Source organism: Phocoena sinus, chromosome 13 (assembly GCF_008692025.1).
Source record: "Phocoena sinus isolate mPhoSin1 chromosome 13, mPhoSin1.pri, whole genome shotgun sequence".
In the NCBI taxonomy this organism is placed as follows: Eukaryota; Metazoa; Chordata; class Mammalia; order Artiodactyla; family Phocoenidae; genus Phocoena; species Phocoena sinus.
Genome location: NC_045775.1, coordinates 71,301,031 through 71,316,340, shown reverse-complemented (window position 1 = coordinate 71,316,340; position 15,310 = coordinate 71,301,031). Strand labels below are relative to the sequence as shown.

General features: G+C 37.8%; 1 protein-coding gene across 2 annotated transcripts in view; it reads right to left on the bottom strand.

The window, feature by feature from the left end:
- Positions 1 to 15,310, bottom strand: part of CTNNA2 (catenin alpha 2) — a 1,238,106-nt gene that overhangs the window by 68,952 nt on the left and 1,153,844 nt on the right. For both annotated transcript variants that reach the window (XM_032653512.1, XM_032653513.1), the window contains exons 13-14: positions 10,793 to 10,944; positions 2,163 to 2,276 (exon numbers count right to left, since the gene is read on the bottom strand). In XM_032653512.1, the coding sequence (XP_032509403.1) occupies positions 2,163 to 2,276; positions 10,793 to 10,944 (266 nt within the window). The remainder of the gene's footprint in view (positions 1 to 2,162; positions 2,277 to 10,792; positions 10,945 to 15,310) is intronic.

Genomic DNA, 15,310 nt, shown 5'->3' with positions numbered 1-15,310 from the left:
CCTGCTGCAAGTTACTCACACAGATCTCATGAAAGATCGCAAAGATAAATCAGCAAGTGCTGGATTACAGGGGTACTTTGTTCTTATTATCCTGGCCCATGTTCATCACTCATGCTGAAAAATCTTTTGAAAAAGACTATTATTGTCTTTTCACCCACTGGGTGAAGAAATAATAAATGATGTAGAGAGGTGCCATCTGACTTTTGTTTCCAGCCATCATAACAGACTTGATGTCTAATGTAATGGAAGTATAATGGGGCTGTATTCTTCCTTGTAAAAAATGAGGCTAATCATGCCATTTTGACAAGATGGTAATTAAAAGATTATAAGATAAAGGTTTTACAATATGCCTTAGTCTTTGAGAAAACAAGTCAATGGATACTTGGGCTGTATCAATACTAAGTTGCAGTCAGTCAATTAAATTGACTTTGAATTGATTAATGTTTGGGTGAATTACTCAAACTTGCCCTTTGTCATTGACATAAAAATGCTGGTTTTAGTTAATTTTGAAGATGAATTGACTTGACTGATGCATTAGTTTAGCGTTATGCCAGCATAAGCTCAGAGGACTCACAGCTTAACTTCCTTGTTTTCAACATTTTAGGGGGGGTAAATAGAGTCTACAAGGTATTTTTTAAAGTAGGGAGCTTCATACTCTTTTGTGCACTTTTCTACTGTCACCAGCCTGTGATTAGAAGAGATTTCTCTGCCAAAGGATGACAAGTCATCCCTTATTGAGCACTTAATATATGTCAAGTATTTTGCTCATTATTTTAATATATTAAGTAATTAGAACCTCAGAAGAATCTTATCAAACAAGTCTATTATTTACATTTTACAGATGATAGGACTGAAACTCTGAGAAATTAAGCAGCATGTAACAGCATAGTCCCCACTCTACGCTTCACAATTCAAAACCAAGTCTGTCTGAAATCAAAGCCAATGCATCTTCAATGCTCTGGCTTTTACTCTCACATTACCCCTATCAATGTCCATACACATCTTCTGTATCATTTAGTTGTTGGATGAGGGTGTCAGGAGAAATAAGATTTTAAGTACAAAGACTTTCTTGACTCAACATAAAGCTTAGTCTTTGATTGGCTATTTCCTACTCTTCTTTCACAATTCCTAAGCCAGTGTGAACTTCCTAGGGTTTCTTAACCCTATGCTAAATTACCATCTCTTTCTCATACTTTCTATTCATTTTCTTTTAAGTGAAACTTAAACAAAGAAAATTAGAATATCTAATTCTCAGTTATACTATACTTTGATTATTTTTGCCCTATGGAAACTGAGCCTTTAAAGGGAGGAGAATCTCGCCCTCTTGCAATGCCTAGGAATTTTATCTCCTTCCACCTGCCTTGATAACCAACATCTTACCCTCAAGGAGCTCCAGCTAATAAGATTGGTCAGATTCCAGAATCTTCTGTGGAAGACTTGTGTTGGTGGACAATGTCACAGAGTGTTCGAGGGTATTCAAATGTCAGCCAGAGTGGTGATCTTTCTGTTGCTTCTTGCTCCACACCTTAAGCTGGTATGTTTCTCGTATGTCTCTGTAATTTCTTTTTCAATCACATGGTAGACAGATCTGGGGCTACTGCCCTGGCCATAGATAGGTATTGGGGGAAAAAACGTTCTCTCTCTACTCTGATGGCCTTGAATGAATTTCAAAATATGTGGTATTGTTTATCAGAGACCCTAAGCCAGAGTATGGAGCAACAGTAGGCCCACAAATAACAAAGTAGTACTCTAATTCTCCATTTGTGGTTTCTTTTGTGTGGCTAAGAAGGTTGGAGGCTTCAAGCAGAAACATGGTGTCTGTGCCAAAGTAAGAACTGAGCATTCCTGTATCCCCTGGTCACTGAATCATCTAATCATGATCCCCAACCCTCAACAAATCCACCATACACATAAGTTTTGCTGTAATGTGGCTGCTATGTTTTGAGTTATGGAGAGAGAATGGAGTTAGAAGGAATCAGAATCAGTGGTGGTCACTTCCAATGTGTAAAATGTGAATTGCTAGAAACAACCCCAGATGAGGCACAGATTTCTGAGCCATGAATCTCTGGGATTCCAGGTCCCTGGAAATCAGAAATTCCCTCAAACCAATTTGGTGAACACAGCCCCTGTGCACCAAACCAAAGTCCTGGATGTCCACTCACCCGTGCACTCTGCCCTGCAATGAGCTGGTCATCCTCTGTCTGAACACTTGTCCGGCTACGTACATCATAATCTTCTTGCTCAAAGTCTGAATCGTCCTCTAGTTCTTCTGGGGTCTAAAAATACAGAGGAAAAGAGAAAAATCAGCATACAGATCTCCCTCGACTTACAATGGGGTTAAGTCCCAATAAACCCACTGTAAGTTGAAAATATCATGTCAAAAATGCATTCAATACATTAACCTACAGAACATCATAGCTTAGCCTAACTTACATTAAACGTGCTCAGAACACTTACATTAGCCTACAGTTGTGCAAAATCACCTAACACAAAGCCTCTTTTATAATAAAGTGTGGACTACCTCATGTCATTTATTGAATACTCTATTGAAAGTGAAAAACAGAATGGTTGTCTGGGTACAGAATGATTGTAAATGGATTGGTTGTGGCTTGGCTAACTGGGAGCTGTGGCTAACTTGGCTACTGGGAGCCTATACAGTAGTAATGGATAACATGATTTAAGTGCCTTCCATATGCCTATCACTTTTCTAAGTGCTTTACATACACTAACTCACATAGTTTTCTTGACAGTCCTATGATATAGACATGATCTTCTCCATTTCACACATAAGGAAACTGAGATGTGAGAGGATATACCTTGTTCAGCGTCTTCTAGGGCAGGCAGTTTGACTCATGTACTCGAAACTACCATGTCGTGTTAATTCTAAGAGGATAAACACAGGAGGTGGCAAGGACGGTGCAGGAAGGGAAAACAGTGCATTAGTGTGACATTCTCTGCTCTACTGTCTTTAGCCAGAAAGCTGATGGTCACCCACAACCTGCCTCCTGGCACATAGGAGCACCACCTCCCAGGGCTCTGTCTTTCAAAAGGAAGGAACAGATCACAGGCAACACTGATGTTGCAGTTGTCCATTCCCCATCTAAAAGGGCATATTTTAATTAATTTTGCTGGTTTCTTTGGCTACCTCAGTGTAATTAACCAGGTGTGGTTATTGATGAAGATTTGAGATTGGTCAGACAGGCATAAAATGGGGTCCTTGGTGCCAATATCACATTATGTTTAGTAATTTTCCGAGCTTTAGCATATCCCTCTTGTTTTCCTTCTCTCTCACATCAACCTTATTAATATTTACTCAGTCATCTACAGATGTTCAATATTCTTTCATAGGAATATTAAAAGAAAGAGGTTTTGTTCCCATGTTTTATTAACTCAGGCATGGGTGGGGTGGGCAAACCCTGTTTCACATAACTGGTGGTGTTTTCATTGTGGACAGAGACAAGAATCTGTTCATTTCTCACTCTTCTGGAGTGTGTCGAGGAACAGTTACAGCAAGTTGGTAAATTCTGCTGACAGATGAGATGACAAGATTGTAGACACTTTTCATCATTAGTTTTTGAAAAGGACAGAGAAAAAAAAAATGGAAAACCTCACTCAACAGAAAAAAGGAGAAAATGACAGTACCTATAGTACTGTGTCCAAACATTGCAGTGATTTGCACATTCAGTAGATGAGTCAATGGCAAATGCAACCTGGCAGCATAAGGCTCATAATGATGAGCTTGTATTCAAGTGGCTACAGCTCAGGAGCCAAAATACAATTTAAAAATGAAAAAATGGCATTATTTCATTTATTTTTAATGTATAACTGATTCACTTTGCTGTATACCTGAAACTAACACAACATTGTAAATCAACTATACTCCCATAAAAATTTTAAAAACAATAAAATAAAAATGAAAAAAAAAATAACCTGGATATGGACCCAGGGGACCTGAACATTTGGGGCCTAACTCTGCCGCTGATAGGCTGTGTGTCTTTCACAAGCTACTTAGAGCTTTTCTACCTCCTCACTCATAAAATGGAGATAATAACTGCTACTTGCCCTGCCTGCCTCACAGGATTCTAGGATCAAATATATATGAAAATGCCTGGTAAACAATAAAAGTAAACTAAAATAATAAGTGATAGTGATCATTATTATGCTTAATAATAAAATATACACCTAGTAACAATAGCTACAATCATCATCATCGCAATCATTTTTTACTAACCACTATGGGTCAGGCATTCAGCTAAAGGATTTAATACTTACAATGACCTAATGACATAAATTTAATCCCCATTTTATAGATGTACAAACAGGTTCAGAGTTGTTAGGTAAATTTTCCAAGGCACCACACCTAGCAAGTCGAAGGTTCCAGCGCTTTTAACCATCACAAATACCACCAGACAAATGGATGAGATTAAAATATTTTCTTGTGCCTAAACCGTGCAGCAAACCCATCCAAGCCACCCATATACATAGTTCTGTGCATGTGAAGTTTCCTAATTTCATGTAATTGTGTCTCCTATCCATGCTGTTATTTTTTTTTAACTTATTCATTTCGAGTGTTTATTTCTGACTGGTCAAGGACCTCCACAAAATAAAGGAGACATGGAAAAATATTGATGGCCTGCAAATGGGCCAGAGATAATTAGACTTGTATCATTAGATAGTGTCATAGGGTAAAAGGAATAGAAAAAATATGCAATTCACTGGACTGGAGGCTGGAGAGTGAAGGTCAAACCTCTCAATTCTGTCCTTATGTGCTCTCAGGGAAGGCCTTTTTATAAAAATAAAGAACCCCTTTGACCTACCCTTGGTTCCATGGTTCTACTAATAAAGTATCTGGCCTGTAAAATATCTCCCTTTTAAGAGTCTATCCGATTAATGTGTGCATATTACAGAAGCCCAAGTATATCATGTGACTTTTCCAGGGTCACACCACACGTCAGCTGCAATACAAGATCAATCTACCTGCCTCAGTTTCCCAATCAAATGCTCAATCTTCTCTACAACAGCTTCTGTAAAGAAGCAAAATGAGAAAAAGCTGAATAATTTACAGTCATTTCACCAGGACATGTGAAAAATGTAGTAAGGACAATTTAAATGAACAGCTCAAATGTAAATGTGTTTCATTGGGAGCAGAAAGATGACACAATTTGGCAACTGCAACAGGAGAGTTTGGGGGATGCATGAAGAAGGATTTCCCAACAGATCTCTAATCACTGGAATGGATTGGAAGTTAGAAAGCAGAATTAAAGATTTCCTAAAGCCAATATAGAACAAAATCTCTCTCATCAGGACTGATTGGCCACTGGCATCTCTATTCTGTATTACTCAGGAGGCTTCCTAACTTAGCTCCTCTTTTCTGCCCTTACACCACACTTCCTATTCTCACCAGTATAACCAGGATGTTCCACTTAAGCTCTAACTCAGATCATGTTTTTGTCCTGCTCAGAAAATTTCAATGGCTCCCATCTCTCATTCAATGGGGTTCTTAGGCCACATATGCCGTTCTGTCTGCTTGGAACACACTTCCCCTAATACTCTTTTTTTTTTTTTTTTTTTTTGTGGTACGAGGGCCTCTCACCATTGTGGCCTCTCCCGTTGTGGAGCACAGGCTCCGGACGCGCAGGCTCAGCGGCCATGGCTCACGGGCCCAGCCGCTCTGCGGCATGTGGGATCTTCCCGGACCAGGGCACGAACCCGTGTCCCCTGCATCCGCAGGTGGACTCTCAACCACTGCGCCACCAGGGAAGCCCCCTAATACTCTTATGGCTTGTTTCCTCCTCCTTCTCCAAGTATCTTTCCAAATGTCGCCCAGTGGCTACCCTTCATAAAACCCACACCCATCCTGTGCTCTATCCCCTTTATACTGCCTTGGTTTTCACATTAACTAGTATGTTATATCTACTTGTTTGTTCTCTGTCTCCCACCAAAGGAATATAAATTCTTTGAGGATTGGAACCTTTGTTATTTTGTTCATCTCTGTATTCAGGGCACTTCCAACAATAGGACATCTAGTAAGAATTCAACAAATGAATTAAGTCATTAAATGAATGAATGACTAAGAGCCAATTACCAAAAATTTTAAAAAATTATTTTTAATTGAGTTAAGAAAACAAAACTAGGAATGTTATGGGACCATGTTGATAACAGCAATCTATTATAGGTAAATCAGTTTTGTCACTTAAGTTGTTTCTAAAGTCTCTTCAATGCTTTATTTTCTAGCTATGACAAATATTCTGACTCCAATCTTTGCAATTTTGATAATACTGCTGACTAATTTAACAAATTCTATCTCATTGATTGTATGAAGATAAATTTCATCCAGAAGTTTGAGGAAGGGAAATATTTCTTGGGAACATACTAAGGCCAGATCTATACTAGTACTTTATAGCTGCAGTAATATTTGTCCCCATTTACAGATAAGGAAACTGAGGCGTAGAGAAGGAAATTAGCATGCCAACCACCCCAAAATAGTTAAGCCATAGGTTCCCAAACTTTATGGCTTCAAACATTGTCTCAGGGGCTTCCCTGGTGGTGCAGTGGTTGAGAGTCCGCCTGCCGATGCAGGGGACACGGGTTCGTGCCCCGGTTCGGGAAGATCCCACATGCCGCGGAGCGGCTGGGCCCGTGAGCCATGGCCGCTGAGCCTGCGCGTCCGGAGCCTGTGCTCCGCAACGGGAGAGGCCACAACGGTGAGAGGCCTGTGTACCGCAAAAAACAAAAAACAAAAAACATTGTCTCAGTAATTTTTTCATGGTGTCTCTAGGCTAAGAAACAAAAGAAAACTAATGGTTCTGCTTCTTAAGCAGTTAGATCATAAAAATGGATTAAGTTGATTGGCCCTAACAATTTAGTGCCTGTTGCACACTGCATTACTTCTCAAACCTTGGAATACAGTTGAACGTCCATTGAGCTTGTTTTTTATCACAGCAACAACCAGAAACCCTGCATCACAAATACATGATAGGATCAATATATGATCAAAAGGAATGTACCAACCTAATGTTTAAACTGTGAGCCACCTTCAGCTACTATGTCACACAGTATCTGAGAGATGTTTATGTTTCCCTTGACATTTTAAAATATCTTGCAATGCTCCAGGGCATCTTCATGGCCATTTTGGGAGGTGTGAAGTTAAGCTATAGAATCTTATCTGAACCCTGTCCTGAGCCCTATTGTTTCTCTTCCCTGCTTTCAAAAGTTTCATATGCAACCAAATTAATGGGTTCCAATTACAAAAGTTCAGTGTACAGATATCATTTTTTGTCATGGTCATTCTATGAGAAGCAGCTACTGTTTTGTTGAATACAGATATTCTGACACCAAGATATTACCACCTTCTATGCTACTTTAATTTCCAATATTAAATGTTTAACTCCTTGTGTCTTAAATATACACTTGTTCCTCCTTATTTGCAGATTCTTTATTTGTGAATTTGCCTGCTCACCAAAGTTTCTCATAATCCCTAAATCAATACTTTTGTAGTTATTCACAAGCGTGTGTGTGCAATGTGGCAAAAACTTTGAGTCACCCAACGTGCAAATTTCCAGCTGAGGTCATACAGCACAATGTTCTGCTTTCTTATTTCAGCTCTTGTACTGCAAACAAGTATCCTTTTTGCAGTCTATTTAGTGCCACATTTTTGTGCTTTTTGTTATTTCCCTGCTTAAAATGGCTTTCAAGTGTATGTGCTGAGGTGCTGTTTAGCATTCCTAAGTGCAAGAAGGTTGCAATGCACCTTCCAGAGAAAATGCATTGGTTAGATAAGCTTCCTTCAGGCGTGAGTTATAGTGTGGTTGGCCATGAGTTCAATGTTCATGTATCAACAATATATATTAAATAAAGTGTCTTTAAACAAAAACATAAAACAATCTAATATATTGAGCAGTTGATGAAATTGTGACCAGAGACTCACAGGAACCTAACCCTGAATTCCCCCTAGAAGCAGTGTTTCAGTATTCTTTAATTCAGGGTTCACTGAATGTAACTACTGCAAATAATGAGAATCAAATATATGGTGGTGTGCCAGATTTGTCTATCCATTTTTTAAACTACCATATTAGGGTAATCAGAAAACTCCTATGTAGCTGATAGATCACCAAAGACAAGCCTTGGCAAGAAGCAAACAAAAAACTGTTTTATGGAACAGAGGGAGAGTTGACCTGCTCCCAAAGAGAAGTAGGAACCTGAAAGGTGAGGTTGGAATACAGGAAGGACAAGCTTTGTATGCTTCAGAGGGCTGCCTGGAGCTGGCCTGGAGTGCCTACATACTAACGTCACCATTAAATATGTATTGATTGCTGAGAGGCAAGGTGATGGAGAATTTGACCTTTCAAGGTCCTTTCTGCATTTATTTTTGGGAAAAAATTCTTATTTTTCCAAAGCATAATCAATACTTTGAGAGGAAGGAGGCATGGCCAGGTTTGCTGAGAAAGAGCTCTACTTGTCTTACTGTCTTTCTTCCTGACTTAGTGTCATGATTTTCTTTTTAAGCAGACCTAACCATCATACACAGAAAGCAAACCAAGAATTTAAGTACAAAATGAAGCCATTCCGGTGCTGAAAGGAGAATGATTTTTAAAATGACAATTTGTACATACTGTACATTTCTCCCTTCCTAAGTTTTAAGTGGTGTGAAATCCATCTGATCAAATCACTTAAAATGTCAAGATGGAGGAATGACACTTCATGTAACAAAGATATGGCATTTTTATCAAAAATTATGGTTTATTACAGCTCATGAATGAATAAATGAATGATGGCTATAAACTTCCTCAGCCTCCCAGATGAATGGTTGTCACAAAAATGTGACGGCTAACAAAGCAGAAAAATGGCAAAAGAGGGAATATGTCTTGAGAATTATAGTGGAATTTAGTGCCAAATGCTTTGAAAACATAACTCTCATGGTCTATTACTTTATTTCACAAGTTAGTATATAATGCAAAAAATGATATAATTTGTTACAGGCTTAAAATGCTGACTATCCTTCCTTTACTTCTCCTCCAGCTCTCATACCTTTTCTCTCCGTCAGTTTCCCATCTGCATAGTTATCTCTTTTTCTTTCCCCCAACACACACAGTATTAAGCACTGTGCCAGACAATGTAACACAGTGACGGGAAAATAAAAAATACAGTCTTTGCTTTCAAAACTTTCAGTCTAAAGAAGGTAATAGACATTAAAAGAAATAGTGTAACGATTATGATCACAAGCAGAAAGAGTTATAGGTAGCTAAAGAATAGGGTCAGTATTTTTGAGGGAGAAAATTTAGGGAAAGAAGATTTGAGCCAGGTCTTGAAAGATGGTAAGAGTTTGACAGATCTAAAATGCGGGAAGTTAGAAGAATAGGAAATATATTTGACAGTCTCCAAAGTCCAAAGTTGAACTCCACATTGTTAAGTATAAATAGTATTGTCTGGTACAACTTATGCAATGTATAGGTGTGTATTATAGAGAGAGAACAATAAATCACAGATACTTCTTCAAGTATTGAGGAACCACACAGAGAAAATAAATTGATTGTTACTGTGTTTAAAGGGATGTCGGTTTAGATGCTCAGTGATCACCCTGAGAGAAAGTGCTTCAAGATGCACTCAGCAGTTAATTCATGGTTTCACTGAGCAGCCTCAGAGACAGCTATGGAGGCTGAAGATGGAGATACAGTCTAGGGCTGCCTCATCCAAAATGATGGCCACAATCTACATGGAGCTATCAAACACTTAAAATGTGGCCAGTGCCACATGTTGAAAAGCTAGTTTTGGATACCTTTGAGTAAATAAAATATGTCATTAAAATTAGTTCATCTGTTTCTTTTTGCTTTATTGACACATCTACTAAGAAATGAAAAATTACAAATGTGCCTCACATTATATTTCCATTGGACAGCAGGCTTTTAAGACTAGCACCACAGGTGCATCTTCTCTGCCTCAATCTTAATACCCACAAATATATCTGTGTCATCAATTATGCTTTTGAACATGTATTTAAGTTTACTAAGAAAGAGTTCTGTGGCTAAGAAAAGTGCTTGAAACCTACTGTGCCAAATTGTTGATAAGGCAAGGAGAAAAAATAGTCTCAACTCATGATGAAATATTGTGCAGCAGTTAAACGGGATGAGGTAAGCTATGTGTCTTCATAGAGATAGAATTGGGTGAACAAAGCAAGTAACACTTATATGAGTTTTAAAATCTGCTGTATTATGTTTTCTAGTGTGTGATATATAATTACTTAGACAATGGTTTGGAAAGCTCACACCTACCTGACATCAAAAGACTGAGGATGGGAAGATAGTAGGGTAGGTGATAGGGGAGTTTTGCTGAAAGATTACTTAGCCTTATTTATAATGTCTTAAGTATTTGTTACAAGAAGAAGGTAGCTCTGTATCGCTTTATTGTCATTATCAATATCATTATTATTATCATTATCACTAATACTACTAAGCTGGGTGATCTTCATTTCTTTCCATTGCATGGCTTTCTGATTCTAATGGGAAATAGTGTTAGCAATAGGGAATGGAAGAGGCACCCCTAAGTTGGTATCAAATTTAGGCAACAATGTGTGTAAGAAGTAGGCAGGACATCACCCTTCAGGATATTCGGTGCTGATCTAGGCTTGTCGGGACCACTCATCCCTTTATAAGTAAAAAGTCCCCATTGTCTGACTAGATGAGGAGCTAAACAGCTTACCAATTTAAACTAAATAATTAAAAAAAATAAAGAGTAAATTATTGGGGGCCCCTACTAGAAGTTCCATTCAGCTCCGAGCTACAGAGACCTCACATACCCTGATCATCAGCACAGCCTTTCTGATGTCCCGAACGCCGTCATATACCAGGCGAGAAGCATCGATGAACTCATTCTCTTCAAATGGTTGAGGGACGTTGGCACTCAGGGCTTCAATGGCAACCTCCACTTGTTCAGCAAAGCGTGGCATCACTGTGTTAAACAAAGTGAAAAGCAGTGGATTAGACAATCTTTCTTTCATGCTCCCTTGTTTCAGCCCTTAGGGAAGATGGCAGGCTCTGGGTATCCCAACATTTCAATGAAGCTGGGTGCCTGCCTGTCCATTTTGGAGTGGATCCAATTTAGTGATCTTTGTGCCACTTACCTTCAGCAAGGAAAGCAAACCATTACTCCTTGAATGGCGATGGTATGCAACAGAGCAAGTTTTTGAAACCTGCCTAAGGTAGTGTGGAATAGTGTATGTGAGCCCAGGTTTCATGTTATCCTGAGTTGAGTTCCAATTCTGCTAGTTCCTAGCTGTGAAACCTTGGCCACATTTTCTTAACTCTTCTAAATCTGTTTCTTTGTATATAAAATATGATAGTAAGCTCTTACCTTGGGGTTCAATGTGATAACGCATACAAATGCACTGGATGACATCTGGACTTTAGAAAGCCTCAATAAATATGGACCTAACATTAAATGCTAAAGTCATAGTTGGTTGAATAGCAGACTTTAATCTATGTTGTTGCATAGTAAAATGTAAATGAAATGATCCAATCCATTCCACTTCTGTCTGGAATGCAGGTCTTGAGACAGTGGAGGTGGGGAGGCTTGTGAAAAGACTGTGTAAGAGGGGAGATGGAACACCCAGAATATTCCATCAGAAAGTCTCTGAAAAGAGACCAGTGGACTCAAAGCTAATTTGATTTTGTTCCATTTTCCCAGAACTTTGTTGATGTGCAAGAGGATACATATGAACATTTTAAAATGTGGGCACCTCTTTCCTTAAATCAGGACAACTACATACACACTGGAAGTTTGTGGAAAGTAAACTTAGTGGCTACTTAAAAAATGCTGCTGATTCACTGATTCTCGAAAATTATAATTCAATTTTTTTCAGCTGTTATCTTGTAACAATCAATCCATATGGCAAAGGAAAGCCAAAAGCACAATTCTTTTTATTTACAAGGACAATAAAATAGAAACGTCATTCATCTATTTCCATTTCTGAATTTTCAGGCCTGATTCATCGTTATACTCATTTTCAAAGTCTGTGGATACTTTAACATCCATTCTAATCCCTAGTGGGAGAAACTCTGCTAAATTACTTTACTCTCCAGGGTCAGAGTATTCAAGATAAAACATTCCTTAAAAAATGTATTTCTACTAGGAAAAGTCAAATGTTATTTTAAAAAAAAAAGGAGGGTAAGAGGAAAACAGAGTAACCACTCTTTCAACAGAAATTATCAAAACCAAAGCATAGCAAGGGGTGAATTTCCTTCTGTAAGTAAATTGCTATGAATGTTCTCTATACTACTTGAATTTTTCAATTGGGCCTTTAAACTGCTTTTATATGAAAGGAATTTGGAAGACGTTGAGAATATGGCTGCAAATATGAATCAAATGAAAATATATTTCTAAAACCCACCACAGTAAACTAAGTCCATTTCAGCTATACACTTGTGGTGGGAATAAACTGTTTTACATTTCTAAATAATCTAGATAATTGAAACTGATCTCCTTAAGCATGAAAACATTTTTGTATGTGTCATTTTCACATGAGTATCTTTCTTAAGCGAAATTACAAATTCCTTTCCTTTCCTAAACTCAAAATTCTAAATAATATCAATTCCATTTGATATCTAAGCCACCATAATGACCATCAACAATTTTACAGATGTATATGATAGTATCTGTAGCACTTAGCTGCACAAATTTTTGTCCCTTTTTTATAACTGATAAATGACTGGTACTCCTCCATGTATGTAAGATAAATACTTTTACAAATCAATAAGGAAAAAATAGAAAAATAGACAAAAGTTTAGAAAAGGCAATTCACGAAAAGGAAATCCCATATTATTGATAAATACATAAGATGCTTGACTTCACTAATGAGTGGAAAAATTACAATGTAAATAATGAGATAGTTCATACCTGTTGGAGGATGAGCAAACAAATTAAAACTTAAAATATCCATCTTATTGAGCATGTGGAAAAAAGGGAAACCTTCTACTATAGATGGAATGAATAATGGGAACATATCATTTTGGCAAATGCTTTGTCAAAATCTAGTAAAATGATGCTTTCCAGAGCCAGTCAGTGAGTTGCAAAATTAGCTAGGGCATAGCCAAATGCTGACTTCTGAGGAGATACTGATTAGGAGACTGAGTACACTGGGGGCACAGGAATGTCTTTGTGTCTCTAGAGTTACAGTTGTTTATTGTTACGTTGAATATTCCAAGAGTTAATAATAACAAGAGTTACATTAAACCTGAGGATAATAACTGCTTTAAGGGAGCTCTTTCAACTGACTCTAACCCAGACCTATTCTGAGTCTTCTAACTCAGGTGGGAACCACTGTGATCTGTGCACCCCAGGTTCACAGACTATATATATGGATGGGACAAAATGAACTTAAGGGTGTAAATCGGGAAATAGCCAGTATATTAAATCGAGTAAGTCCTGAGGTCTAAGTGTTTACTGGAAACAGAAAGCTAAAAAGATATGTCGTTTGTGAGAAATTTTAAAATGCACAAGAATACTGTGCATAATTTAAACATATACTCATTTGTATTACACATGTTCTGAAAAGATGTATGTAACCTTAAGTTATAGTGGTTACCTTTGAGAGCAGAAGGAGAGGCATAGAATTAGGTAGAGGTCTTAAGGAGGCCTCAGGTGTATCTTATTTTTGAAATAAATAATAATATGAATCAGATATTGCTAAATAATATTTGTTATACCTTGGGCTACAAGCTGAGTGTCAGTTACATGAGTCTCTGTTCCTTTTGTATTTTTGAATCTTTTCAAAATTCAAATTTAAAAAGAGATCAACATAATACCCTGAAGGCTTTATTTCTCCTTATAGAATAAGGCTCTGAAAAAATAAAGTTCTAGCTCATGGCCCAAACATAATAGAATCCAATTTGATCCATAGTATTAAGTGAGGAAGACCCTCAGAAATGTTGACTGTGATCAAATGCTTAATATTCCACTAAGACCCACCAGCTGGAAAACTGAGTCGAGTAGTCCCTATCCACTAGACCCTCCCAGTGAAAACCGTTGATGAAGTCCAAAAGGGAAAGTGGGGTTGTGTTGCTTTGCTTTATTTGTTCAAGGTCACCCTGAGGAAGAGCTGGGGAAGAGGAAAATGCGGGAATTGACATGCTCTCTTTCTCCACTCTGCACTGATTCTCTCAAGGAAGAGAGAAGAAAGCTAAATTCTAAAGGGACCATTCTCATAAGGGATGCTCTGGGGCCCAAAACATACCCAGTACTACTCTGAAACACCAAGTTTGGCAGAGGGCATTCTGTTTGCTCCAGCATGGAATACAGGATCTCTCTTGGGCGATTTAGGAGGTGCAGTTTTTGAAGGAACAACAGTGTTGTGGATGTGGCATTGTCGGAAGAGGCAGAAAGAAGAGATTGGAAGAGAAAATACCATCAATTTTCCAAGGAGGAAAAATGGTAGAGGAAGTGGTGTGGAATCCTTACTTTTCAAATAGGGGCTCAAAGGGCAGTTTAGCATTAATATTCCAATGACCTTATTTTACTCCTCAAGCTGATAAAACCTAGAACTTGAACGCATTCCATTTGATATTTATTTATTGTAACTGACAAGACATCAATTTCTCTTACCACAAGTTAGTGTTTTTCTGGGTCTGACCCTTAAGGAAATTTTCTTCCATGCTCTGTTCCTAAGTGCATTCAATACTTACTTATTTAGTGCTTGGTCAACTGCTAAAACTCTTTAACCAACATACCTTTGCTCTCCACATTGGTGCTCTCTTTCCTGTTTTAGTTTTATCCTCTCTGGTTTTTAAAGTGATAAGACAGAAAAACAAAAGTTTATAGAACAATGATCCATCCTGACAGAACCTAAGATGTTAGTTTAATTATGAATTCTTCCAACACTTTAATAGGGCTTGAAAAATGAAATACCCTCAAAGTAATACTGAGATAGAAACAGTCTCAAAGTACTTCAAATATGATGCTGATTCTACCTCCCCCTAATTAGGACAAAATACAGCATTGCCTTTGTGATTCACACATTGTATATTAACAGAATTTCTGATATAGGATTATATAAGTAGATTTCCTTCTACTTTATGAATTACATCCAAAAATGTAGACACCACTTTACTGTTATTTATTAGAAATCCTGAATTGCTCTTAATAGCTTATGTCCTGAAGGGGTGATCAAAGTTGGAAATAAACTTTTAAATTCTCACTGTACTTTTGTATGCAGAGTGCACACTAGGCCACAGAATGATGATATTCCAGGAGTAATGAAATCAGAGTTAAGTATGCACATAAAAATCAAGGTCGCCTATTCTAGTGTTGATCAAGATCCTAA